Source organism: Sorex araneus, chromosome 3 (assembly GCF_027595985.1).
Source record: "Sorex araneus isolate mSorAra2 chromosome 3, mSorAra2.pri, whole genome shotgun sequence".
NCBI classification, from domain to species: domain Eukaryota; kingdom Metazoa; phylum Chordata; class Mammalia; order Eulipotyphla; family Soricidae; genus Sorex; species Sorex araneus.
Genome location: NC_073304.1, coordinates 73,347,357 through 73,370,869, shown reverse-complemented (window position 1 = coordinate 73,370,869; position 23,513 = coordinate 73,347,357). Strand labels below are relative to the sequence as shown.

General features: G+C 54.4%; 2 protein-coding genes across 2 annotated transcripts; one reads left to right on the top strand and one right to left on the bottom strand.

The window, feature by feature from the left end:
• Nucleotides 1–132: 132 nt before the first annotated feature.
• Nucleotides 133–7,023, top strand: CPNE6 (copine 6). Its single transcript, XM_055130993.1, has 17 exons — nt 133–262; nt 1,389–1,560; nt 1,896–2,075; nt 2,337–2,411; nt 2,571–2,645; nt 2,777–2,860; nt 3,127–3,216; nt 3,695–3,799; nt 3,991–4,077; nt 4,422–4,481; nt 4,785–4,918; nt 5,001–5,055; nt 5,132–5,183; nt 5,445–5,578; nt 5,708–5,944; nt 6,526–6,706; nt 6,816–7,023. The coding sequence occupies exons 2-16, from the start codon at nt 1,393–1,395 to the stop codon at nt 6,667–6,669; spliced, it is 1,680 nt and encodes a 559-aa protein (XP_054986968.1). The 5' UTR covers nt 133–262; nt 1,389–1,392; the 3' UTR covers nt 6,670–6,706; nt 6,816–7,023.
• Nucleotides 7,024–9,773: 2,750 nt separating this feature from the next.
• NRL (neural retina leucine zipper) lies at nt 9,774–11,724 on the bottom strand. Its single transcript, XM_004609456.2, has 2 exons — nt 11,344–11,724; nt 9,774–10,174 (listed from the first exon to the last, which is right to left on the bottom strand). The coding sequence occupies exons 1-2, from the start codon at nt 11,722–11,724 to the stop codon at nt 9,842–9,844; spliced, it is 714 nt and encodes a 237-aa protein (XP_004609513.2). The 3' UTR covers nt 9,774–9,841.
• Nucleotides 11,725–23,513: the final 11,789 nt, after the last annotated feature.

The window sequence follows — 23,513 nt, the reverse complement described above, 5'->3', positions numbered from 1 at the left end:
GAGCGCCCCCGCCACCCGCCCTCCCCCTGCTCCGTGGCTCCCTCCCAGCCCATGGCCCTGCCCCTCCTCTCTTCTCCCTCCCAACGCGTCTGTGCGGGGGGGCGGGGGGGAGCTAGTGCTGCAGGTCCCCCCCCCATCCCTCCCAATCCAGGCCCCATAAATAGCAGCAGAGCCGGAGCCGGAGCTGGCGCCAGCGGCTGGAGCAGCGAGAGAGTCCGGGCTGAGAGGCGGAGAGAGAGAGGAGCCCCCCACGAGGAGCCAGGTGAGCCCACCCTGCCTGCCAGTCAGCCTGCCCGGTCTCCATCACAGCATCTTGCGGACCCCACTTCAGCTCTTCACCACCCCCTGCCCAGAGTGAACGGGGTGACTGGAAGCTGGAAGGTAGAGAGTCTCCCCCCCACTCCGGGCAAAAAAATAAAAAATTAAAAACCAACCCCTCAGCAATCCAGCCAGGCACAGCCTGCAGGGAGGGTCCCAGCCCAGCGCAGGGACCGTTTCTGAGGGAAGCCGGAGACAGCCACACCCTCTGGGAGACAGCCGCCCCCAGGGTGAGGGCACGCAGACACACCCCCACACCCTGTGGAGACCCCAGGGGGACAGGGACAGACACAGAGACCAGAAGGGCAGCCCAGGCTGACCCATCACAGCCTGCCTGCCTGCGCTGCTCCCCAGACTGGGTCCCACCGCCCCGGGGAGGATGGCCTCCGAGCATCCCACCATCCCACGGGCAGCTCAGAGAGGGGCTGCGGCTCCCCCAAAATCCTGTCGCTAAGAGACAGCGGCAGTGCTGCCAAGAAGTGTGAGAACAGGGGGGCAGGGAGGGAGCTGAGGTTGTCATCGTGGGAGCCCAGCCAGGAACCCGGAGCAGCTCTCCCCAAGCCCCCACCCAGGCCCACCCAGAAGGAGGGGAGCCAGGGGGGCCAGAACCGCTCAGGGCACCTTCCGACCTGCCTCCTGCACCCACGGCGGACCCCACCCCTGAAGCCCACCCCGAGGCCTCCCACGCTCTCCCCACCCCCTTGGCCCAGTTCGCCCCGCCGAGACTGAGTGCAGCGCTGGCGAGCGTCCGCGGGAAATGGCAGAGGCGCTGAGACAGCAGAGAGCCCCGATCAATGCGTGACCTAGGAGCCAAGCCTGCCCGGAACAGCCCCTCCAGCCCCACCCCTGCCGCGAGAGCAGCAGCCAGCGGGGACCGCGGCCAGGCTGGCAGGGAGGGCAGGCGGCGAGCGCCCCCACCCCCGGGGAAGCCAGGAGTGGTGGGGAAAGGACGGGGTCCCCTGAGCGCTCAGGGCAAGGAGGGGCGTGACCCCAGGCTTCCAGAAAGCACATTCTCCCCTGGCGGCTGCTCCCGTCCCTGCACCCAGGCCATCTGTTGTGTCCCTTGCCAGCAACATGTCGGAGTCTGAGATGGGGTGGGTGCCCGAGCCCCCCGCCATGACGCTGGGGGCCTCCCGGGTAGAGCTGCGGGTGTCCTGCCACGGCCTCCTGGACCGGGACACGCTCACCAAGCCACACCCGTGCGTGCTGCTCAAGCTGTTCTCGGACGAGCAATGGGTGGAGGTCAGTACACCTGGGTCTCTCCTCAACTCAGCCCCTGGCCTGGGCAGGAGGGAGGCTGGGCAAACCCCGAGGGAGTGTGAAGACCCGGCCACAAGCCACTGCTCTGCTCAGAAAGCCCACGGAATCCCAGCGGAAACCCCCCGAGAGCCAGCCCCCAGCCCCGACACCGGGGCACAGCTCCCCAAGGCCTGAAGCAGCCCAGCTGGTGGCCCTGGAGCTGGCGGTTCAGCTTAGTGGAGGCAGTGGCTGAGGCTGCGGGGCGGGGGGTCACCTCAGGAAAGCTGGTGCCAGCATCCATGGCAGACCCTGAGGGTGGACACTCCCGGCCCCCGCAGGTGGAACGCACGGAAGTATTGCGCTCCTGCTCCAGCCCCGTCTTCTCCCGGGTGCTGGCCCTCGAGTACTTCTTTGAGGAGAAGCAGCCGCTGCAGTTTCATGTGTTTGATGCTGAGGATGGGGCCACCAGCCCGACAAACGACACCTTCCTGGGTTCCACCGAGTGCACCCTGGGCCAGGTGGGCAGCCCCCACACACCACCAGAGAGAGCGGGGCCCCAAGGCACCGGCTGCCTCTCGGGCAGACACTGCAGCCTGGGCCCAGATCCCACATAAGTCTCTGGGCTTTCGTTCCCTCCACCACCGCGGGGGGCCCTGTGCCCCTCTCTCTGGGCCGTGGTGGAAATAAAATCCAGGCCCAGGCCAAGAGGGGATCCCTTTGGGCACTCGGCCAGCTTGAGCCGGCCATCACCGTGGGTCTCCCTCCACATCCACTTCCAGATCGTGTCCCAGACCAAGGTCACTAAGCCTTTGCTGCTAAAGAACGGCAAGACGGCGGGCAAGTCCACTATCACGGTAAGCCAAGGTCACCTGTGCCCACCCTCGACATTTGGGGCCCCAGCATGGAAATCCATAGCACCAGCAGGCCCAGGACTAGCCCCATTTAAGGGCAAAGGAAGTGCAGAGGGGGGCTGGGGGGACCAGCTCCTGCCACCCGCTCTGTCCCCCCTGCAGATCGTGGCCGAGGAGGTCTCTGGGACCAATGACTACGTGCAGCTCACCTTCAGAGCCCACAAGCTGGACAACAAGGTGGGAACCCCGGAGCAGAAGCCCCCATTTTTCCTCTGTCCAGGCGCCTTAGAACCCCCCACTCAACACCAGTCCCAGGGCCCTCTTCTGCAGCAGCCTCCAGACTCAGGCACCCTTTCCCCTGTACCCAGGATCTGTTCAGCAAATCTGACCCTTTCATGGAGATCTACAAGACCCACAGTGACCAGAGTGACCAGCTAGTCTGGAGGACTGAGGTTGGTGCCTGGGGTGTGGGTGGGCTTGGCCTTGCCCGCGGCTGACCAAGGCTCCATCCCTGGCACCCCGTAGGACCTCCCTCTTTGCCTGGACTTGGAGCCCCTGAGCACTGCCACGGGTGATCCCTGTGCACAGAGCCAGGAATAAGCTCTGAGCATTGCTGGGTGTGGTCCTCCAAAAAACTATAGGGGCACAGAAGGCGGGAGACCAGGGGAGAAGTCCCCCCTACCCTGGAGGGATGCCCAGTACCCTATTTCCTTTCCAGGTGGTGAAAAATAACCTGAACCCCAGCTGGGAGCCCTTCCGCCTATCCCTGCACTCACTGTGCAGCTGCGACATGCACCGGCCTCTCAAGGTGAGGTCCCGTCAACAGGGCCACCCAGGGCACTGCTGGGCTCTATCTGAGACCTTCTCCCTCATGGGACAAGCCCCTCACAACCCTGTGGCCACAGCACAGTGGGCAGGGCATTTGCCTTCCATACAGCCCACCCTGATACCCTAAATGGTTCCCCCAGCACTGCCAGGACTAATTCCTGAGTACAGAACCAGGAGTCACTCCTGAGTATCGCCGGGTGTGGCCCCAAATCTAAAAAATTTGCTCTGCATTCTACACCTGTGCCTTTCCTCAGGCACTCAAGTCCCAGTCACTCTCAACAAAGCCCAGAGCTCTGTAGGCGGCCTCGAAGGCCAGGCTGAGGACAGCCCTTTGGGTGGGGACACTGTTGAGCCCTGAGTCCCTCTCCCCACTCCCAGCAAACATTGCAAAGCATCCCAACCCTGCCTGGACCCCGACCCGCACCCCAACCCTGACTGTGACTCCCCCTGCCTCTCAGTTCTTAGTGTACGACTACGATTCCAGTGGAAAGCATGACTTCATCGGCGAATTCACAAGTACCTTCCAGGAGATGCAAGAAGGAACAGCAAAGCCTGGACAGGAGGTGCCACTGAGCCTCCCTTCCTCCCGCACATCCTCCCCAGGTCCCCTCACCTGAGACCCCAAAGATGACAGGAAGCCAAGCAGAAAGTCTCTGCGCCCTGGGAGGGAATCTGGGAGACTCTTCCGGAAGGGGGATGCAGGGTCACGTGACAGCATGGTGACCCTAGGCTTACGGGGTGTGTGGGAGTCTAGATGCAGTGGGACTGTATCAACCCCAAGTACCGGGACAAGAAGAAGAATTACAAGAGCTCAGGGAGTGTGGTGCTGACCCAGTGCACGGTAAGCCGTGGGCCTCTGCAGGCCCCTACCCAGCCCTGCCTGGGGAGGGAACATGGACCTTTGCCCTGTCCCATAGCCAACTTCAACCTCAGAGTTCTGCATCCCCACCCCCGCCCCAGAGCCCCACCCGGCTCCCTGCTTAAGAACCCCTCCCTTGGGGGCTGGAGTGATAGCACAGCGGGTAGGGCATTTGCCTTGCACGTGGCCAACCCGGGTTTGATTCCTAGCATCCCACTGGTCCCCTGAGCACCGCCAGGAGTAATTCCTGAGTGCAGAGCCTGTGATGCAAAAAAAAAAAAAGAAGAAGAAGAACCCCTCCCTTTCCCCCCGGCCCCCTCCCCCAGGTGGAGAAAGTACACACTTTCCTGGACTACATCATGGGCGGCTGCCAGATCAGCTTCACGGTAATGGTTGGGGCATGGGGACTGGGCCAGAAAGAGGAACCTGGGGTCCCGCATGCCCAGAGCCCTTGCCAGGGCCTCTCCTGCACCCTAGCATCATTAACTCAGTCCCTCATGCCCGCGATGAGATTACCTGCGAGTTTCATCTTTTTGCTTGTTTGTTTGTTTGTTTGTTTGTTTGCAACTGCAAGGGACCATGGCAGGGGAGGGGGGGTGAGGGGTTAGGCCTGGAGCCCCCACATGCTGCTCTCCAGCTCTTTGAGCTCTGACCTTCCTGGTGAGTGACCCTGGACCCCACCCCACCAGGTGGCCATCGACTTCACCGCCTCCAACGGGGACCCGAGGAGCAGCCAGTCCCTGCACTGCCTGAGCCCCCGCCAGCCCAACCACTACCTGCAGGCCCTGCGAACTGTGGGGGGCATCTGTCAGGACTATGATAGGTGGGAGAAGGGGGCCGTGGGGGGAGGGCACAGGGAAGGAACCCCTGCCCAATGGGTGCCCAGAGCCTTTTTTTCTCCCCAGTGATAAGCGGTTCCCAGCGTTTGGCTTTGGGGCTCGAATTCCCCCCAACTTTGAGGTAGGCTGGGTGTGAGGGGAAGGGAGGAGATAGAAACGCTGAGAAACATCGCAGCCCTCGCCTGCTCCCCTCTCAGGTGTCCCATGACTTTGCCATCAACTTTGACCCAGAAAATCCTGAATGTGAAGGTAAGAGAGGAGAATCCCAAGGGGGCTCGGGGCACGGGCACCCCTTATGGCAGCATGATGACTCCCAGATACCCTCGCTTCCTATGGCCCCAGCTCCCTGCCCCTCCTCTGTCCAGCCCCCTTCCTGCTCTGAATGGTCACTTTCCCACTGTTTGGTGAGGAGTGGGGGTGGGGCTATCAGGGCTGGCCTGAGAAAGGCAGGGCCTCCTTGCTGGAAGGACCCTCGGACTAATCTCTACCAGCCCCACCCTCCTCTCACAGAGATTGCGGGGGTCATCGCCTCCTACCGCCGTTGCCTGCCCCAGATCCAGCTCTATGGCCCCACCAACGTGGCCCCCATCATCAACCGCGTGGCAGGGCCAGCCCAGCGGGAGCAAAGCACCGGCCAAGCCACGGTGAGATGATGAGCCAGCAACCAGGGCGCCCTGGGCAGGGGAGATCCAGACCAGCGCCCAGGCTGGAGGCCGAGACCCAGGTCCTCTCACCCAGAGCGGACCCCTCCTCCTGCCCTGTCTGCCCCCCAGAAGTACTCGGTGCTGCTGGTTCTCACCGATGGCGTGGTGAGCGACATGGCTGAGACCCGCACTGCCATTGTGCGCGCCTCCCGCCTGCCCATGTCCATCATCATCGTGGGCGTGGGCAACGCCGATTTCTCCGACATGCGGCTGCTGGACGGCGACGATGGTCCTTTGCGCTGCCCCAAAGGAGTGCCCGCAGCTCGCGATATCGTCCAATTCGTGCCCTTCCGGGACTTCAAGGACGTGAGTGCCTGGCCCTCCCGGCCAAGGCCGGAGCGACAGTACAGCCGGTCGGATGTTTGCCTTGCATGTGCCAGCCCCGGGTCAATCCCTGGGGTCCCGTCCCCAGAGCATCGCCAGGAGTATAGTCCGGAATCAGGAGTGATTCCTGAGTGCAGAGCCAGGAGTAACCCCTGAGCACCGCCGGGTGTGGCCCCACATCCCCACCACCACCACCAAAAAAGGGACTTCTTGGGGCTGGAGCGATAGCACAGCGGGTAGGGCATTTGCTTTGCATGCGGCAGACCTGGGTTCGATTCCCAGCATCCCATATGGTCCCCTGAACACCGCCAGGGGTAATTTCTGAGTGCAGAGCCAGGAATAACCCCTGTGCATCACCGGGTGTGACCCCCCCCAAAAAAAAAGCAAACGAAAAAGGGACTTCTTGTACTCCCTGATCAGACCGTCCTCTCGCACCTGACTGAGTTCCCGCCCAGGATGCAGTGCCCAGCCTGCCACTCAAGCCCCACCCTGTTGTTGGCCCCGCGCCTCGCCTGGACCCGCCTCCCCACTCTCAGTCCCTAACCCCGTGCCTTTCTCCCCAGGCCGCACCATCTGCGCTCGCTAAGTGCGTCCTGGCAGAGGTGCCCCGGCAGGTGGTGGAGTACTACGCCAGCCAGGGCATCAGCCCTGGGGCCCCCAGGCCCAGCACGCCGGCCACGACCCCCAGCCCTAGCCCTAGCCCGTGACTGCCACCTACTGGACCGACTCACCCTCAGCCTCTCAGTGAGTCCAAAGGGGTGGACCGCAGAGGGCGTCAGGTGGGGTGAAGATGAACCCCGTCTTTGCTGGGTGTGATGGAGCAGAGAGTGAGCCTGGCCGTCCCCCTTCGCAGGTGCCTGTCCTGACCCTTGTGACTCAAGTGACCAGAGCTTCTTCCTCTTGGACCAGCTGTGCTCCCGGGGCGGCCCTAGCTGCGAGGTGAGCCCTGACCCCCCCGCTCCAGGCCCTGCACCGCTCAGCCTTGCGGCCTCCCCCCGCCCAGTGACTTTCTTCAGTGACTCCCAACTTTCTGGCCCTAATAAAGGGAACTGCTCCTAGCACCTCCGTGTCTGCCCTCCATGTTTCAGGTGCCCATCGGGCACACACACCCTACTAAGAAACGAGGATCAGCCAACTCGGAGTCAGCACTGCAGGTCACCAGATGTCTCTGCAGTTTTACCCCATCTGTGTGCCAGTGGGATCTGAGGAGCCCTTCTCCTCGCCCCCAGCCCCAGGGGACCCAGGCACCATGGAGGTTAATTGTGGGAAATGGGGGTGCTAATAAGGGGCTGTCGAGGGGGAAGGCTGATCCCTCTCACAGCTGTCTCCAGAGGAACCCCACTGAGTCTCCTAGGGGCTGAACCCCGGCCCCCACACAGCTGTGGGTGGGGGTTGAAAGGGGGTGTGGAGGGGATCAGAGGAGGAGAAATATGGATCCAGAAGGGGCACCTCAGGTCTGAGCAGCCGGGTCTTCCAGGGCGTGTGGATGCGTGTGTGGCTGTGCCCAACCCAGGCCTGGCTTCAGAAGCACAGCCCCATGGGTGAGGGAGCCGGCTTTGTCCTCTGCGCAACCTTCATAGCAGCAAACTTAGTTGTTTCGCATGCGTAACATTTTGCATTAAGTGCTTGGAGCATGCATTCTCACTTGGCCTGTACCATTCCCCTGGTTTTCTGACAAGGCTTGGTTTCAACTCACTCGTGGTCAGAGAAGAGCTGGCAGGCCTGGAAGGGAAGGCAGGTCCTTGCCTCAAGGGCCCAAACTCTTTTTTTCTGAATTTTTTTTTAATTTTTGCTTTTTGGGTCACACCCAGCAATGCACAGGTGATACTCCTAGCTCTGCACTCAGGAATTACTCCTGGCGGTGCTTGGGTGACCATATGGGTTGCTGGGAATCGAACCCAGGTCGGCCGTGTGCAAGGCAAATGCCCTCCCTGCTGTGCTATCACTCCAGCCCCAAGGGCCCAAACTCTTTGTCTCTGCTCTGCAACTTCCATTTGAGGTGATCTTGAGACGTGGTACATGTCTCCATGGCCTGGGGATGGGCGTCTCTACCCGAGTGGGTGGTAGGCAGGCTCTCAGCCCACTGAGGAAGATATGCAAGAGTGTGGTGGTGTGAGGGCAGGTGAAGGCACATGTGGTCTCCAGCGGAAGAGCAGAGGAGCGGGGATCCCAGAGAACCTGCCTGCCCCCTGGCAACATGTGTGGCAGGGGGTGACAGAGAGGCGACAGGTGCCCGAGTCACTCAGGGAGGAGCCAGAGAGGGTGACAGATGGAGTGACCAGTAGAGAGAAAGGGAAAGATTTAAAAAAAAAAGAGAGAGAGAGAGAGTAGACACCCATGGAAGGTTCCTGAGAGGAGGAGGAATGAGCCAGGTTAGAAGAGGGGGTGGAGGAACAAGAACTGGGAGTGGAAGAGACAGCTGGGGAGGGGGTGGAGAGAGGGGGCAGAAAGGAAAAGAGACATATGGGAGCCTCTTCTCCCACACCCAACTGTTTCTCCCCATTTATTGTGTCCCTTCAAGGGCCGACGGTATTGGCTGGTGGGAGAGCTACTCCCAGCTCAATCCCCTGCTCTGCCCAGAGCCCGGCCCACTCTCCCCATAGGCTGTTAGAAACTGGGTTACCGTGGCAACTGTGAGACTGCCGGATAGCCATAAGCAGGCCTGGCCCAGTCACTGCTGTTCCCTGGCTTCGGCGCAGTGGTGGTGGAAGAGGGTCTATTTGATCCAATCCCTGTCTCTCTCCCTCTCCCTCCCCCCCCCCTCTCTCTCTCTCCTCCCCCCCCACAGACACACACACACACACACACAGAGATATACACACACACACCTGGAAGCAAGGATAAAGTATGCAAGAACACTCAGCCAACAGAATAGAATTCTGCCTAGACTTCAATTTTAATTCACAAAAGCTGCTGCATCCTCTCAACTCCTAGCATCCTGCGGAGCATGACGTCCCAACCTGCAGAGATGTGGAGGCAGCCACAGTGCCCTGTGCAGGTCTATAGGCCAAAGCAGCCTGGAGAGACCAGCAAAGGATCTTCTGGACCACTGCCCAGGATGCAGCCAGGGAACCAGAGCAGGACAGAGAGTCTCCATTTGAGGAAGCTGTGTTTGGGGATCTTAGGGGAACGCCATTGGGGCTTCCACACCAAAGACATGCCAGAACTGAAAAGGTGTCCAAAGCCCTCCAGTGGAAATGAGGGTCAGATGTAACTGAGGACCAGTGGCTTGCTCCAGGTGACAGATGCGTCTTATGACAGTTGTGCAGTTCCCAGCTCTCCCGACTCCTGCCCAGGGTTCTCTCCCAGCCCCACTCACCACCACCATGCCCTACCAGCCACAGGTGGGCACGCAAGAAGTCTTGTCTAGAACCTCCACTCTAACCAGTGCGACCTGGGAGCTAGTAGCTTGACAAAGATTAGGTCCTAAAGGGGAGAGGTGACAAGTTGCATTAAGTTTAGAAAGGAACACAATCATTGCTAGTTACTGTCACCTTGATACCCTACAGGTTGAAACCTTGAATTGAAAAAAAATAAAAGCTAAGTGGGAGGAGCTCCCCATTTTCTTCCTATTACTATCCACTGTTACCCCACCTTGATCCGCTGGCCCACCAGCCTCAGGAGACTGTGCTTGGCGCTGGCTGGCCTCTGCAGATATGTGTGCTGGTCCCAGAGACTGGGGCAGGAGCTGAAGCGTTTCTCTGCAAAGCCTGTGCGAAGGGCAGGGACCCCTCTCCCAGAAAAAGGAGGCTTGAAGGGTCCAGATGCTTTGGGGGTGTTTGTTTGGTTATGGAAAGCTGTGTCCGGCACCAGAAGGAAACATCTAGTGAATGGTACCACCGCCTTGCGGATAGCGCTCCCCAGCCACCACTTGGAGGCTCAGAGGAAGAAGTGGGAGTGATCCCCGGGACCGTGACCGCCGGAGACCAGCCGGTCACAGCGAGCCTTGTAGTGGTCGCGCTCCCTGGCCAGGCGAGCCACCTCGACCCGCAGCGCGTCCAGCTGGGAGGCTAGACGGGCGCGCTCGGCCTCCAGCCCGCGCCGCTGCTGCAGCCGCTTGGAACGACAGGCCTGCGCGTAACCGCGGTTCTTCAGCGTGCGGCGCCTCTGCTTCAGCCGCAAAGCCTCGTCGCGCCCGCAGCCCCGCAGCTGCCGGTTAAGCTCCCGCACCGACATCGACACCAGCGCGGCATCGGAAAACCGCTCAGGCAGCTGCAAAGGGAGAGGGCAGGGACCTGGTCAGCTCTGCGCCCTCCAGGAGCGACCGGCAGGCTCCGCCCCGTGGGCACGCCCCTTGTTGGCCACGCCCCAAACAGGCTCTGCCCATAGGACACGTCCCTCCTTGATTACTCCCCAAACAGGTTTTGCCCCGTAGGCCACGCCCCTAGCTGGTCACGCCCCAAAAGGCTTTGTCCCGTAGGCCACGCCCCTTTGGACCCACACCCCCAAAAGCTCCGCCCTATATACCACGCCCCCTTGTTTACCACGCCCCTGTGTGTCACGCCCCTTGTTGACCACGCCCCAAACTGGCCCCTTCCCAGAAAGCCCCTCCCGGGCTGCCACCTTTACCTGAAGTTGCCTCTCCCATCAAACCTAGCTCAAAAGTGCTCACCCCTCTCGCCTCAGATCCTAAACACACCCCATACTCTACAAGGGTCTTTGCTTTGGGATGCATGGCCCTTGGGGACCACCCCGCGGTGCAGGCCCTTCCTCCCCTGGTCAGGAGAGGCTCCTGCTGCTCCTGCAGGACTCCAGGACCGCGCGGGTCCTATGAGGGTACGCACAGATGGATCCGGACCCTTCGGGACACCTCACTCCACTGTCCTGAAGGCCATAGCCCTGTGACCCTCAAAGGATTTGGATTACATCTAATGCCTTCAACACCCCCACCTGCGTCTATAATTAATAGGATGAATCCCGATCCTTCCTGAGAAGCTTGGGACTGGGGAAGCTCCAAGTCTTGAAAAGGCCAACCTCATTCCGGTTCCCACAGCCTTGCACTCTATGGCGCTCTTCCAGCCAAAGTCCTCTCTGCGGTTTCCATACCTGGCAGTATCTGCTTACCTCCCGGGAATCGCCCCATCCCCTCCAAGCCCTTGAAGCCTCTCCTCTTCCCGTTCTTTCCTAACCTTGTTCCCCTCCCCTCATCCTCCTGGTTGGTTCAGCCCTGCTCCTGTTCCTGCTCCTGTTCCTCCCGGTGGAAAGGGGGGGCCAGGGGCTTAATAAGGTTGTCTTGTCTGGTTGGTTTCACCCATCCTTCCAGTCCACAGCCTTCAGATGTCTCCTCCTCCCTCTGCAAGCCCCTCCTGGAGCTGTGCTCTCTTGTGCTGTTTTTCCTATTCACTGCTTTCCACCATGCCAGGAAGCTGGCTGGCACTCACCTGGGCACGCTGGGTCCCCATCTCCTCTGGGCTCCCTGGGTATAAGTCGTGGGGCTCCTCGGCAGGCAGCAGGCTATGATCCTGAAGCAGCTCTGCAGCCTCCTCGGGACTCAGCCCCAGGGCCTCCCCAGCCCCCAGCTGCTGCTGCAGTGCGGCCAGCCAGTACAGTTCCTCCAGGCCAGGCCGGGGCCCCTCCAGGCCACACCCCAGGCCTGGGTCACTGAGGGTGGGGGAAGGAGGCACTGAGCTGTAGGGTGTGGAGCCCAGTGAGGCTGTTGGTGGGGCAGCTCGCCCCTCAGGGGGTTCCCTCTTTACCTCAAACTTCATTAAGTCAAAGTCATTGACATATTCCATAGCCAGGGGGCTGGGGGGCAGTGCCATTCTGGGGCTGAACCGGGAGTTGGGGGGAACCTGTAAAAAAAATAAAAGAAGGACTAGACATTGCCTATTTGCCACCCACACCAAAACCTGCTCCCTGGAAAAGTCAAGGGTCCCAGAGCCAGAGGTGTGGAGAGTCAGTGTAGGGGTGTAACCCTGATCCCCACTGAGTTCCCTCTGGGGAAACTTCTCAGATGACGGTGCTCCTGAAAGGGGCCAAGCAGCTTAAAAGGCCTGAATGAAGGAGCGAGTAGGACCATGCATGCCTGACCTTCTGCAGTCTATGGTGTCCCCCCTGCAGTGCTGGGATGTGTAGGAAGAGGCTCTGTCCTCCCAGGAGATTACGTTCCCTTTCCCAGCAGCCGAAGCAATTTCCTTAATGACTGTGGCAGAGCATGTGAATAGTTTAGGGCCATGGAAAGGTATGTGTGCTGTGAATTAGCATCTAAGGATCGAATGTGGGGCTGACATCAGTCTCTCAGTGCGCCCAGACCAGCGTGCCTCCAGTAGAAAAACCCTCCATTGTATGGATTAATCAATAACGAATCTCTATTAGTGCAGCAAAAGACTTTCCAAGGAACAAGGAAATGTTCTGGAAACAATTCTAAAAAGATCAGAAGTAAGTGATCATCTTCTCCCTAGGCCAAACTCTCCGAGGGAACAGATGGAGATTGGTCTTCCTCTCGATTTAGAACGCACCATACTGGCTGACCTTGAGCAAGTCACCTTGCCCCCTTGTGAGCCCTGCTTCTAGCTCTGCCCAGTGGGAGCAGATTTGAACACCTTCCAGAGCATGTTCTCAGATGTTTGTGTCTGAGAAGCACCCAAGAAGAGGTCTGGGCTCAGACCATTTTGAGAACATTGCTCCCCATACCCACCTCTTACAGATTCAGGAAGCACAGCAAAGTGCTAATCTGTGAAGTCCTACAGGAATACATCTGTTCAACTTCAACATCATCCGGAACTTGTGTTGCCAAGTTCCTGTTATCAACCCTGGTGTCTGTATTTGCCACAGAAGCCCCCTGGTTTGAGACCTTAGAGACTTTCCTAATCCGGAAGTCCCAAGCCCAGCACCAACACAACCCTAGAAGGAGCAAGGCAGCGAGAGCTTGTGCCCAGAGGTTGGAATTTGGCTCCATCTGGACTCCCCAAACCTAGAGAACCATCTCTCCAATCATATTTCAGAACCCCCAGCTCTGCCTCTGAGAGGTAGGAGGAAGGACAAAGTGTCTTTCACTCCCTGCTCCAGGCCTGGGCTGTTCCACCCAGCGATTCCATTCTTAAGAAGAGAGATGGGAGGCTGGAAAGATAGTACAGAGGTTAGGGTCTTTGCCTTACATGCAACAGACCTGGCATCCCATATGCTCCCCTAAGCATTATCAGGAGTAATTCCTGAGTACAGAGCCAGGAGTAACTCCTGAGTATCGCTGGGTGTGCTCCCCACCCCGTCTCAGAAAAAAAGAAGAGAGACGGAATGGGGGGGGAAAAGCACAGAATGATCCTTGGACCAATCCAAAGGAAGGAATGGATCCCTGCAGAAACACAGACGGGGTAGCACTAAGAGAAGCGTCCATAGATGAAGAGGTAAGGAAGAAAGGTGATCTGATATGGTGGCTGTGAAGGACATAAGGTCAGGGAGGTGTACACAGGACAGGAAACAGAGGTGAGGATTCCTGACAATGGAGCAGACAGCAGGGCCCAGGGGTGGGGCCCTTGGTGCAAGGCCTGGCCACCAGAAAGGGCCTGGACATACTCACTTTAGGGACAGCAGAGAAGATGTCTGTCAGAGCAGGGCTGGCACAGCTTCCCCAGAGACTGGAGGCCCCATGGGACAGGGCCTGTGCCTGGAGCTTAGAACTATGGGACTGTGGACACAGAGTGCACAGAGTGCTTTTAAAGGGTCTGCGCTCTGACGTCATCTGTGATCCGCAGCCTGCATCCAATGAGGGAAAGGCTTATTTGCATAGTGCGTTGGTATTGGCAGGCAATGGGAAGCCAAGTTCCCCAGGAAGGGAAAGGGGCATTTACCCGCAGGTCTGGGGTCCCACTTATATGTGCTTGCCTCCATGGTATAGAGCTTGCAGAGTGACCCTTGATGCTTTAAAAGCCCGGACCTGGGAGACAGCAGCCAGGGTTGCTTCCCGCCAATGCTCTGCAGCCCTGGTCAGCGTGCGCAGGGTTGTGAGCTAGAGCTAGACCTAGCTAGACCTGCTGGACCCACTCTTACCTGGCCTGTTTTCAGGAATCCTCTTATTTCAGTCGCACTGCTGCTCCGCCTGGCCTCATGCCCCTTGCACCTATCCCATTTGAAAGACTTGCCGCTTCCCATGATGTATCTCAACCCCGCTGGGTCCTCCCCAGGTTGAGGTCTGGAGGCTGGTGTGGGAGGAGCAGGAGCAAGGTGATGGGAGGGTCAGCACCTTGCTTTCAGCTATGACCACCAAACCTAAGACCCTCCATCAGAGACTCTGTGTCGCTGCCCTCACGTGCCCTCAGCTTTCTCTCACCTCTTCCCTGTATGGGCTCAGCCCCTCTCTCCCTCTGCCCGCCTCCCAGATGGCTGGGGGGTGACCTACATTTTCAGTCTAATCCGCTAACACCTCTTAGACTATTACCCCAGTCTAAGTTGGAATAGGGATACAAGGAATTAGCCAAGGAGATGTTTAAAACTGTCTGAAGCTGTTTAAATAGGGTCTGTCTACAACACAACTCAAGAGTTAAAGGCAATACCCAAACACCCGCCCCCTCACCCTAGGGAGGGTGTTAACAGGACTTCTCTCCCAGCCCAGAGAAAGGCCTGGGTGTCCATCCACCGCAAAAACCTGAAGTTATCAAAATCAACCCAGCCCCAGGGCAAGAGCAATAGTACATACAGCAGGTGGGGCACTTGCCTGGCATCCAGTTGAACCGGGTTTGATCCCTGGCACCCCATGTGATCCCCTGAGCCCCACCATCAGAAATCCCTGATTGCAAAGTCAGAATAACTCCTGAGCATCACAAGGTGTGACCCAAAACCAAAAAAAAGTAGGTGCAAAGAGATAGTACAGTGAATAGGGCACTTGCCTTCCATGCAGTATACCAGAGTTCACTTCCTGGCATCCCATATGTCCCCTGAGCCCACTAGGAGTGATTTCTGAGTGTGGAGCCAGGAGTAACCCCTGAGCACCAGTGGGTGTGGCAAAAAGGGGGGGTGCTGGAGCGATAGCACAGTGGGTAGGGAGTTTACCTTGCACATGGCCAACCCGGGTTCAGTTCCCAGCATCCCATATGGTCCCCCGAGCACCGCCAGGAATAATTCCAGAGTGCAAAGCCAGGAGTAACCCCTGAGCATCGCCGGGTGTGACCCAAAAAGAAAAAAAAGGGGGGGGTAACTTCTCTGGCTTCATCTTAAGTGTGCTGAGTCAGAAACTCTGGGGATGGGGGAAATTCTGTCTTAATAATAAACTGTGCAGGAGGTTTGGATGAACACTGAAGTTAGAGAACCGCTAATGTACAGAAGAATCTACAATCCTGTTATATTCCCTTGGTGTGTGTGCTGGGGTGGGAGTCCTCTACCACCATGTTGTGTGTATGTGTGTGTGTTTATGTGAATGTATGTATGTGTAGGTGTGCGTGTGCGTGTGCGTGTGCGTGTGCGTGTGCGTGTGCGTGTGTGTGTGTGTGTGTGTGTGTGTGTGTGTGTGTGGTCTCTTCCCACCTGTTTCCTAAACACATCTCAGAAGGACTGGTGCAGATGACATCTCTCTTCACGCTCGACCTCCCTTGTGAAGTAGGATTCACTGCCACCATTCAAGAGGAAAGCCACCTCGGGTGACTCCCTGGACCTAGTGCTGCTGTGATTATCGTCAGAGCCAAACACCCTAAGCTTCAAATGTAGCCACAGAATGGGAGCAAGAATCATGGAAACAGGAAACCACATCCATGCCCACGGGATGTGAAGCGAAGGCAAATAGGCAGGAAAGAGGCCACAGAATTTCCCTCTTTGGAAAAGCAGTGGAAAGTGTTGACTGCAGCCCCTTTTTCATGCCTGGTCTGACCTGGCCAGACATTAGCCTCCCTGGCAGCTGTCAGGCCTCCTGTGATCCCCTTGTTTACGAGGCACACGGGAAAGGCGGGCGAGCTAAGCTGCTAATGGGCTAAAGGAGTCAGACTAAACAAGCTCAGGCTAGCTGAATCTATTGGGGCTCAGACCAGGAACAAAGGCTGGTCGGAGGAAGGGATCAAGGGCACAGAGGAGACACACAGCAGTGGACACGGGCAGGTGGCTGATGGCTCAAGAACCCCCTGGGGGGGGTATGCGACTGAGAGTCACCTATGCCAGGACATCTGGGGACAGGGAGACTCTGGGGAGACTCTGGCCTCTCCCCATCCACCCCCTGGGGCTCAGCATGTCTCTAGTGCTCCCTACTGCTCCCTCCTCTCCCACACCCCATTCTTGATACTCTAGTCGCTTTCTCACCCCTCTCGGTTCGAGAGCTGGTGCCCTAATATATCAAGCCCTGTTTTACTTCCAGAGTCTGCCGCAGGCTCAGATCTGCTGGGTGTTTCAGAGTCCAGTGCCCCAGTCCTCCATGCACCCCAGGTTTTGAGTCTGTACCCCAGTCCCTCATGCTCAAGTCCCTCATGCCCCTTGTATTTCAACCGTCTGGCACCCCAGTCTCTCATGCATCCCGAGATTTGGAGTCTGCTCCCTGAGAGATGGCATATCAAAACACTTCTTGGGAATGAGCACACAGGTCTCTTTCCTCTGTCACTACTTGCTGCTGGGAAGTACTCTCATACCTAGAGGAATAGAAGCCTTCCCCTATTTGATAGAGATAGAGATATACCATATCCCAAACCAGTTTTTTTTAGTTTTTTTTTATTGAATCACAGTGAGATACACAGTTACAAGGTTGTTCATGATTAGTTTTCAGTCATAAAATGTTCCCAACACCCATCCCTTCACCAGTGTACATTTCCAACACGCCACCCCAGTTTCCCTCCACTACCACCCCCCAGCCCCACTGCCTACTTCCTATAGCAGGCACTTTTCTTCCCTCTCTCTCTCTCTCTCTCTCTCTCTCTATCTATCTATCTAATCTATCTATCTTTCTCTCTATTTCTCTCTCTTTCATTTTTTGCATTATATAAAAACAGTTTTTATCTTCATTCCATTAGTTTAGTCTGAAAATGTTGGACTCCCTCAGAATTAAATTTGGCAAATATTCAGAACAGACAGGGGCCAAACAGGAGGCCCAATTAGATCAGCACTGGGCCCCAGAGAAGATGAATCCAGGGAAGAAGGGAAAATTCCAATGACTAAATCTCGGATTTTTCCGTCCTGTCCCAGCAGTCCTTTTGTCTTCCTGACCTGACCAGAGCAGAGTGGCTGGAATATAAATAATATTCCTTCCTGAGCAAAGACAAGACCTCCCTGGCCAGAAGTTAACATGTCTAAAGCCCTGACATTTCTCAGAACCATGGCAACGGGGTAATCACACCAGGACTGGATTTCCTAGAGGGTTCGAGCTGTCTTGAACAGCCTGGGAAGCTTCACTGGACAGCATCTGAAACTTAGTAAGAAGGTACTTGTATAGTGCAGTGGTGATTCTTGCCAGGCCAAAAGTTACCCATGAGGCATAAAAAAAAGGAAACGAGTAGAGATCCCTGCACCAAGTACCCACGGGAAAGCTGAGTCAGAGAGGGGTAAAGGCTGGGCTAGAGTAATCTGATCTGGGATCCCCAGAATCCTGCCAGGAGTGATCCCTGAGTAACTCCTAAAAACCACCAGGTGTGGCCCAAAATCACTATCACTATCACTATCATCAATTGAGCATCAATTTTCTCGAGCAGGCACCAGTAATGTCTCCATTCGTCCTAGCCCTGAGATTTTAGCAGCCTCTCTTTACTTGTTCTTCCCAGCGATGCCACACTGGAGGCTCTTTCAGGATAAGGGGAATGAGACCCATCATTGTTACTGTATTTGGCATATCGAATATGCCACGGAGAGCTTGCCAGGCTCTGCTGTGCGAACAGGATACTCTCAGTACCTTGCCAGGTTCTCTGAGAGGGATGACTAGGCTATAAGAGGTCTCGGCCCCTTCTGGGAGTGTTGTTTTATAGTCTCTGGATCTTGCCGTTGATGGGATTACATGGCGCCTGGGGCAGTGTGTGGGTGTGGCTGCCGAGCTACTGGAAAATGGGGGATCAAGGAGGAGGAAGCCCAGTCCTGATCTGAGCAGGTTTGGAGAGCACACCTGGGTTCCTCTGCCAGTTCCTTCATGATGAGGCTCGTCCGAACATGTGGAGAATGGCCTTGAGCATGGCTGTGGCTGGGTTCCGGAAGTCTTCGGCTGCCGGGGCTCTGCTCAGGGCAGGGAGGGAAGCTTAACCCGCCCCGCTCCAAGAGGCCCCAGTGAAGACAGCCAGGTGCAGCATCAAGAGACTCTGTCATGGCCCAAAATAACAATAATAAAAAGAAATAACATGATCTGGTGGGGAAAATATCCCCTCAAAGGGAAGGGACATTTTTTTGCTCTTTGGGTCACACCTGACGATGCACTAGGGGTTACTCCTGGCTTTGCATTCAGGAACTACTCCTGGCAGTGCTTGGGGGACTATATGAGATGCTGGGAATCAAACCCGGGTTGGCCGCATGCAAGGCAAATGCCCTACCCGCTGTGCTATCGCTCCAGCCCTGGGAAGGGACTTTTATAGTCCCTCCCATGAAAGTAATTGGTGGAGAGGTTTGAGGTCCACACTTGACTGTGCTTAGGGATCACTTCTGGTGGTGCTCAGGGTACCACATGCACTGCCGGGAGTCTAATCAGGGTTGATCATATGCAATGCAAGCAACTTAACCCCTGTACTATCTCTTTGCAATCCCCCCACCAAAGCAGCTTCTAAATCAAGATGCATTTGAAGGACTGGAGAGATAGTTCAAGAGGCTGAGTGTATGTTTTACATACAAAAGGCCCCAGTTAGACCACTGCATGAACCCAAAAGCATCAGTGAGAACAATTCCAGACCAGTCTAGGAGTAGTCCCCGATCACTGCTAGGTATGACCCACAACCAATAAACAAACAAACAAAAAGATGTACTGGGGAGGCCAAGAAGAGGACTCAAGGACCCAGAGTACAGACTTTGTATGCTGGGGTCCTGGGCGGAACCCCAGCCTGGTTTCCCAAGCACTGCTGGGTGGGGTCCCAAAGAGTTGTACTGGGGCAGTAGCAGATTTTTGCCTCTTTATAGACTACACCTTTGTGTCTGTTTTAGACATTCCATAATTTAGAAGTTGATTTGTCTAACTATTTCATAGAATAATTTCTTGGTCCCAAGAATAGTTTAATTCACTAAAAAAGGGGTATCTCAATCCTTGATATCACTGAAGGGTTTAAATGTAGAATACAAGACTGTTCTACAGAGACAAGAAAATAGGAAAAACTTTAAATGGAAGTAAATCAACAATCCATCTGGGAATTCTGAGAACTGAGAACTGTTTAAGATAGCTGTCAAAACATCTTTAGAAGACAGTTTATCTTGATCTGCAGGGCCTTTTGTCCTCAGGTATTTGGAAAAACAGCACAAGTTTTGTCCAAGTATAATCACCATGGCAACCTCTGCAGTCTGTATCGAGTTCTCCATTGCAACTTGCATGGTCCTTTAATAGGCAGTCCTAGTTTTAATCAGTGCAAGTCAACTCTAAAAACTGGAAGTACAGGGCTGGAGTGATAGTCCAGCAGGTAGGGCTCTTGCCTTGCACAGGGTTGATCTGCATTTGGTCCCGGCATCCCATACAGTCTCCTAAGCACTGCCAGGAGTAATTCCTGAGTGCATAGCCTTGAGTAAGCCCGAGTATCACCATTTTGGGGCCCCAAAGAAAACAAAACAGAAACAGATAAAAACTAGAAATATTAGTTTGGAAAATTACCACCAGATAATAAGGAATCTCAGATTTCATTTCAGTTTACATGTAAACCTTTACCTTTTTTTAATGATTAAAATGACTAGAACCTGATAGCCACCAAAAAGTGCATGCTATTACAACAGATTTTCCCTTTCACCTCTCTATTAATTAATAGGTATAGTAATGACTAAAAAGCTTTTCTCTAAAAATATTGACCATTTATTTTGCATAAGCACTGCAAAAATAGAGAATTATGAAGACTCTTTTCTTTTACTTTGCTGGAACTTTTCTTTTAAAAAATTGGGAGGGGATCGCATTCAGCCATGCACAGGGCTTACTCCAGGTTCTGCTTTCTTGGAGCCCTCTCTCTGCTGCCCCCACCACTACCAAATACACGCTTTTTGGTTTTCGGTTGTGGGTCACACCAGCAATGCTCAGGGACTACTCCCAGGCTGGCCTCAGGGACTGCTCTCACTGATGACTTGGGACCATGGGAATGTTGGTGATCGAACCCAGGTCAGCCAGTGCAAGGCATGTACTCTACCCACTGTACTATTTCTCTGGTCCCTGGAATACTTTTTACCAAAATATTTTAAATTGCCCAGCCCAGCCCATGGCTAGGCTGGAGTGAGAGCACAGCGGTAGGGCATTAGCCTTGCACGAGGCTGACCCGGGTGCGATTCCTCCGCCCCTTTTGGAGAGCCTGGCAAGCTATCGAGAGTATCTCTCCCACACGGCAGAGCCTGGCAAGCTACCTGTGGCATATTCGGTATGCCAAAAACAGTAACAACAAGTCTCACGATGGAGAGGTTACTGGTGCCCGCTCGAGCAAATCGATGAGTAACGGGATGACAGTGATGATAGTGACAGTGATACAGTTATTTTAGATTGAGCTCCTGATGATATTTCTAGGGGAAGAAACCCTGTCCCTGAATCCTTCCTTTTCAGTAATCAGCCTCCACTGATCAGTAATGTCCGGATAGGGATCTGGGGTCCTCATCAACATGTCTAGACCAGAGAATAGTACAAGTGCAGGGGGTAAAGCATTATCCTTGCATGCTTCGGATTGCAGTTTAATCCCCATCTTTCCATATGGTTCCTTGAGCACCTCCAGAAGTGACCCCTGATAACCAAGCCCCCAGACCCCACGCCATGCTGTTTCACTCGGGGTGCCCCGGAGGGGGTCAGATGAGACCCCTCCCTGCCCCAAGGCACCCAGCCCCAGCAGCCGAAAACCTCCAGAACTCAACCACCTCCACGCTCACAGCCACTGTCCACATGCTCGGGCCTAGCCTCATCCACAAGTGAACCTATTCCTGGACACTTCATACCACACACCCTACCCATACTCTAAGAGTACCGCACCACATTGATGAAGTTCAAAGTAGAATGGAAACACTCTTAGAGGGAAATATTTTCTTTTACATATATATATGTATATATATGACCACACAAGATTCAACCTTTAACAGCTTGTTAGTGATCTCTTATAGAAGGGCTTAAGGGCCCTAAGTGAAATACAACAATCTTCACACTCTTTTCTCCAAGGATACTTTTTTTTTCCTTTTTCGGTCACACTCAGCAATACTCAGGGGTTACTCCTGGCTCTGCGCTCAGAAATTACTCCTGGTGGTGCTCAGGGACCATATGGGATGATGGGAATTGAACCCGGGTCAGTAGCGTGCAAGGCAAACGCCCTGCCTGCTGTAGGGCTCCCCAAGAATACTTTCTTTGTAGCATTTTCAGAGTTTTTTCTTTATTTTTTTTATTTTTTGGTTTTTGGGTCACACCCGGCGATGCACAGGGGTTACTCCTGGCTCTGCACTCAGGAGTCACCCCTGGCGGTGCTCAGGGGACCATATGGGATGCTGGGAATTGAACCCGGGTCGGCCGCGTGCAAGGCAAACGCCCTACCCGCTGTGCTATTGCTCCAGCCCCTCAGAGTTTTTTCATAACAAACAACACAAAATATATTATTTCGGTTCTGTTTTGGGGCAGGGATTGGGGTTTGGGATGGAAACATCCAAAATATGGTGGTGAGAAGGTGTAATGGTGGTGGGATTGGTGCTTGAATATCAAATGTAATGAAATATTATGAACTACTTTATAAATTTAAAAAATTATAAAAAAATTAAAAAAAAAATTTTAAAAAAAGAGAAGTGACGCCTGAAGCACACAGTCAGGAGTAGGAGCCCCAGCGTTCTGCTGGCCGTGGCCCCAAAACAAAAAGAAAACAAAAACAAAGATCATGCACTTCCTGTCTGGTGCTACCTGTAGCTATCAGACAACCATAACAATACTCAGTGCCAGCTTCTATTAGAAACCAGGACGGAAACAAGACTGAAGGCTTCAGTCCTTTTCTCAAGGAGCAATAACTCAAGTGAGGATAACAGAGTACAGAGACTTCATAAAGGTGCTGGGTACAGAGGTTAAGGCACTTGTCTTACACACAGGCAAGGATTTTTCTTTCCACAAGGAGAAAGAACAATTATTATGGATGCCTGAGGAGCTCACTTAAGACTTCCCATAAATTATTTTTTTTCATTGTAAATATTTCATTCTTAGAATTTTTATTCCTAGCTGCATAAATAATAGATGCAGAAGCTCTAGGCAAGAAAGAGGTAGCAATGTTTACAAACCTGTAAGGATCTCTACCCTCAAAAAAATAAATAAATAAGAGCAATACAGTCAGAGAGCAGAAACCACGGAAGTAGGGAAAATGGTAATGAGTGGTGGGAGAGTTCAAAAAGGGCAAGAGCAGACAGAGCCTAGAGTTAGAGGCTAAATCTAGGATGAAAGCTTTATTCTATGAGAAATGAGAGGCTACAAAAAGAATTTTCCACAGGTAAGTCAGGTCATGAGGCTGAGTTTGAAAAGATCACTTTTAGGCAGGAGCAGGTATCGGGCAGGGCACTTGTCTTGCACATAACCAACCTCAGTCCTATCCATGGCATCCTATACTGGCCCCTGAGCATCACCAGGAGTATATTTCTGAGTACAGAGCCAGGAGTAATCCCTGAGCACTGCTGAGTGTAGAAAAAAAAAAGATAATTTTAAGTCTAGGGTGAAAGAAATTTTGTTGTTGTTCTGGACATCTCTGAGTCTTTTTTTAATTGTATTTTATTTTTATAAAGTTGTTCACAAAAATTTATTACACTAAATATTCGAACACCAATCCCACCACCTTACACTTTCCCACCACCATATCTTGGATATTTCCATCCCGAACCCCAACCCTGCCCCAAAGCAGAACTGAAATAATTTATTTTGTATTGTATATTATGAATAAACCACTGAAAATGCTCCAAAAAACTTTCCTTAGGGGAGAGTGTGGGAAGATTGTTGTATTTCACCAAGGGGCCATTAAGTCCTTCTATAAGAGATTACTAATATGTTGTTAAAGGCTGAGCCTTGTGTGCATACATATATATGTAAAAACATATATATATGTATCTGTAAAAATATATTTCCCTCTAAGATTGGTTGCCTTCTACCTTAAGTCCTATCTAATGTGGTGGACTACTCTTGGAATATGAATGGTATGAGGTATGAGATGTCCAGGAATACATTCACTCATGGGTGAGGCTCAGCCCGAGCATGTGGAGAGCGACTGTGAGCATGGGGACAGTTGAGTTCGGCTGCCAGCTGCCGGGGCTGGGTCCCTTGGGGCAGAAGGGACAGGGAGGGGCCTCACCCACCCGCCTCCAGCGTGTCCTGAACGAAACAGCCTGGCTCGATGAGGTTTTCTGGCTGGATGGAGGAGATTTAAAAAAAGAAAAGAAAAAGAAAAGTATCTAAATTGAGTCTGGGGGCTTGAGATTAAAAACTTAGATGCAGGAAGTTTATTGGGAATGTCTTTCAAAGGGAACGGAAGAAGCAAGATTTGGCAGAAGGAAAAGTTGG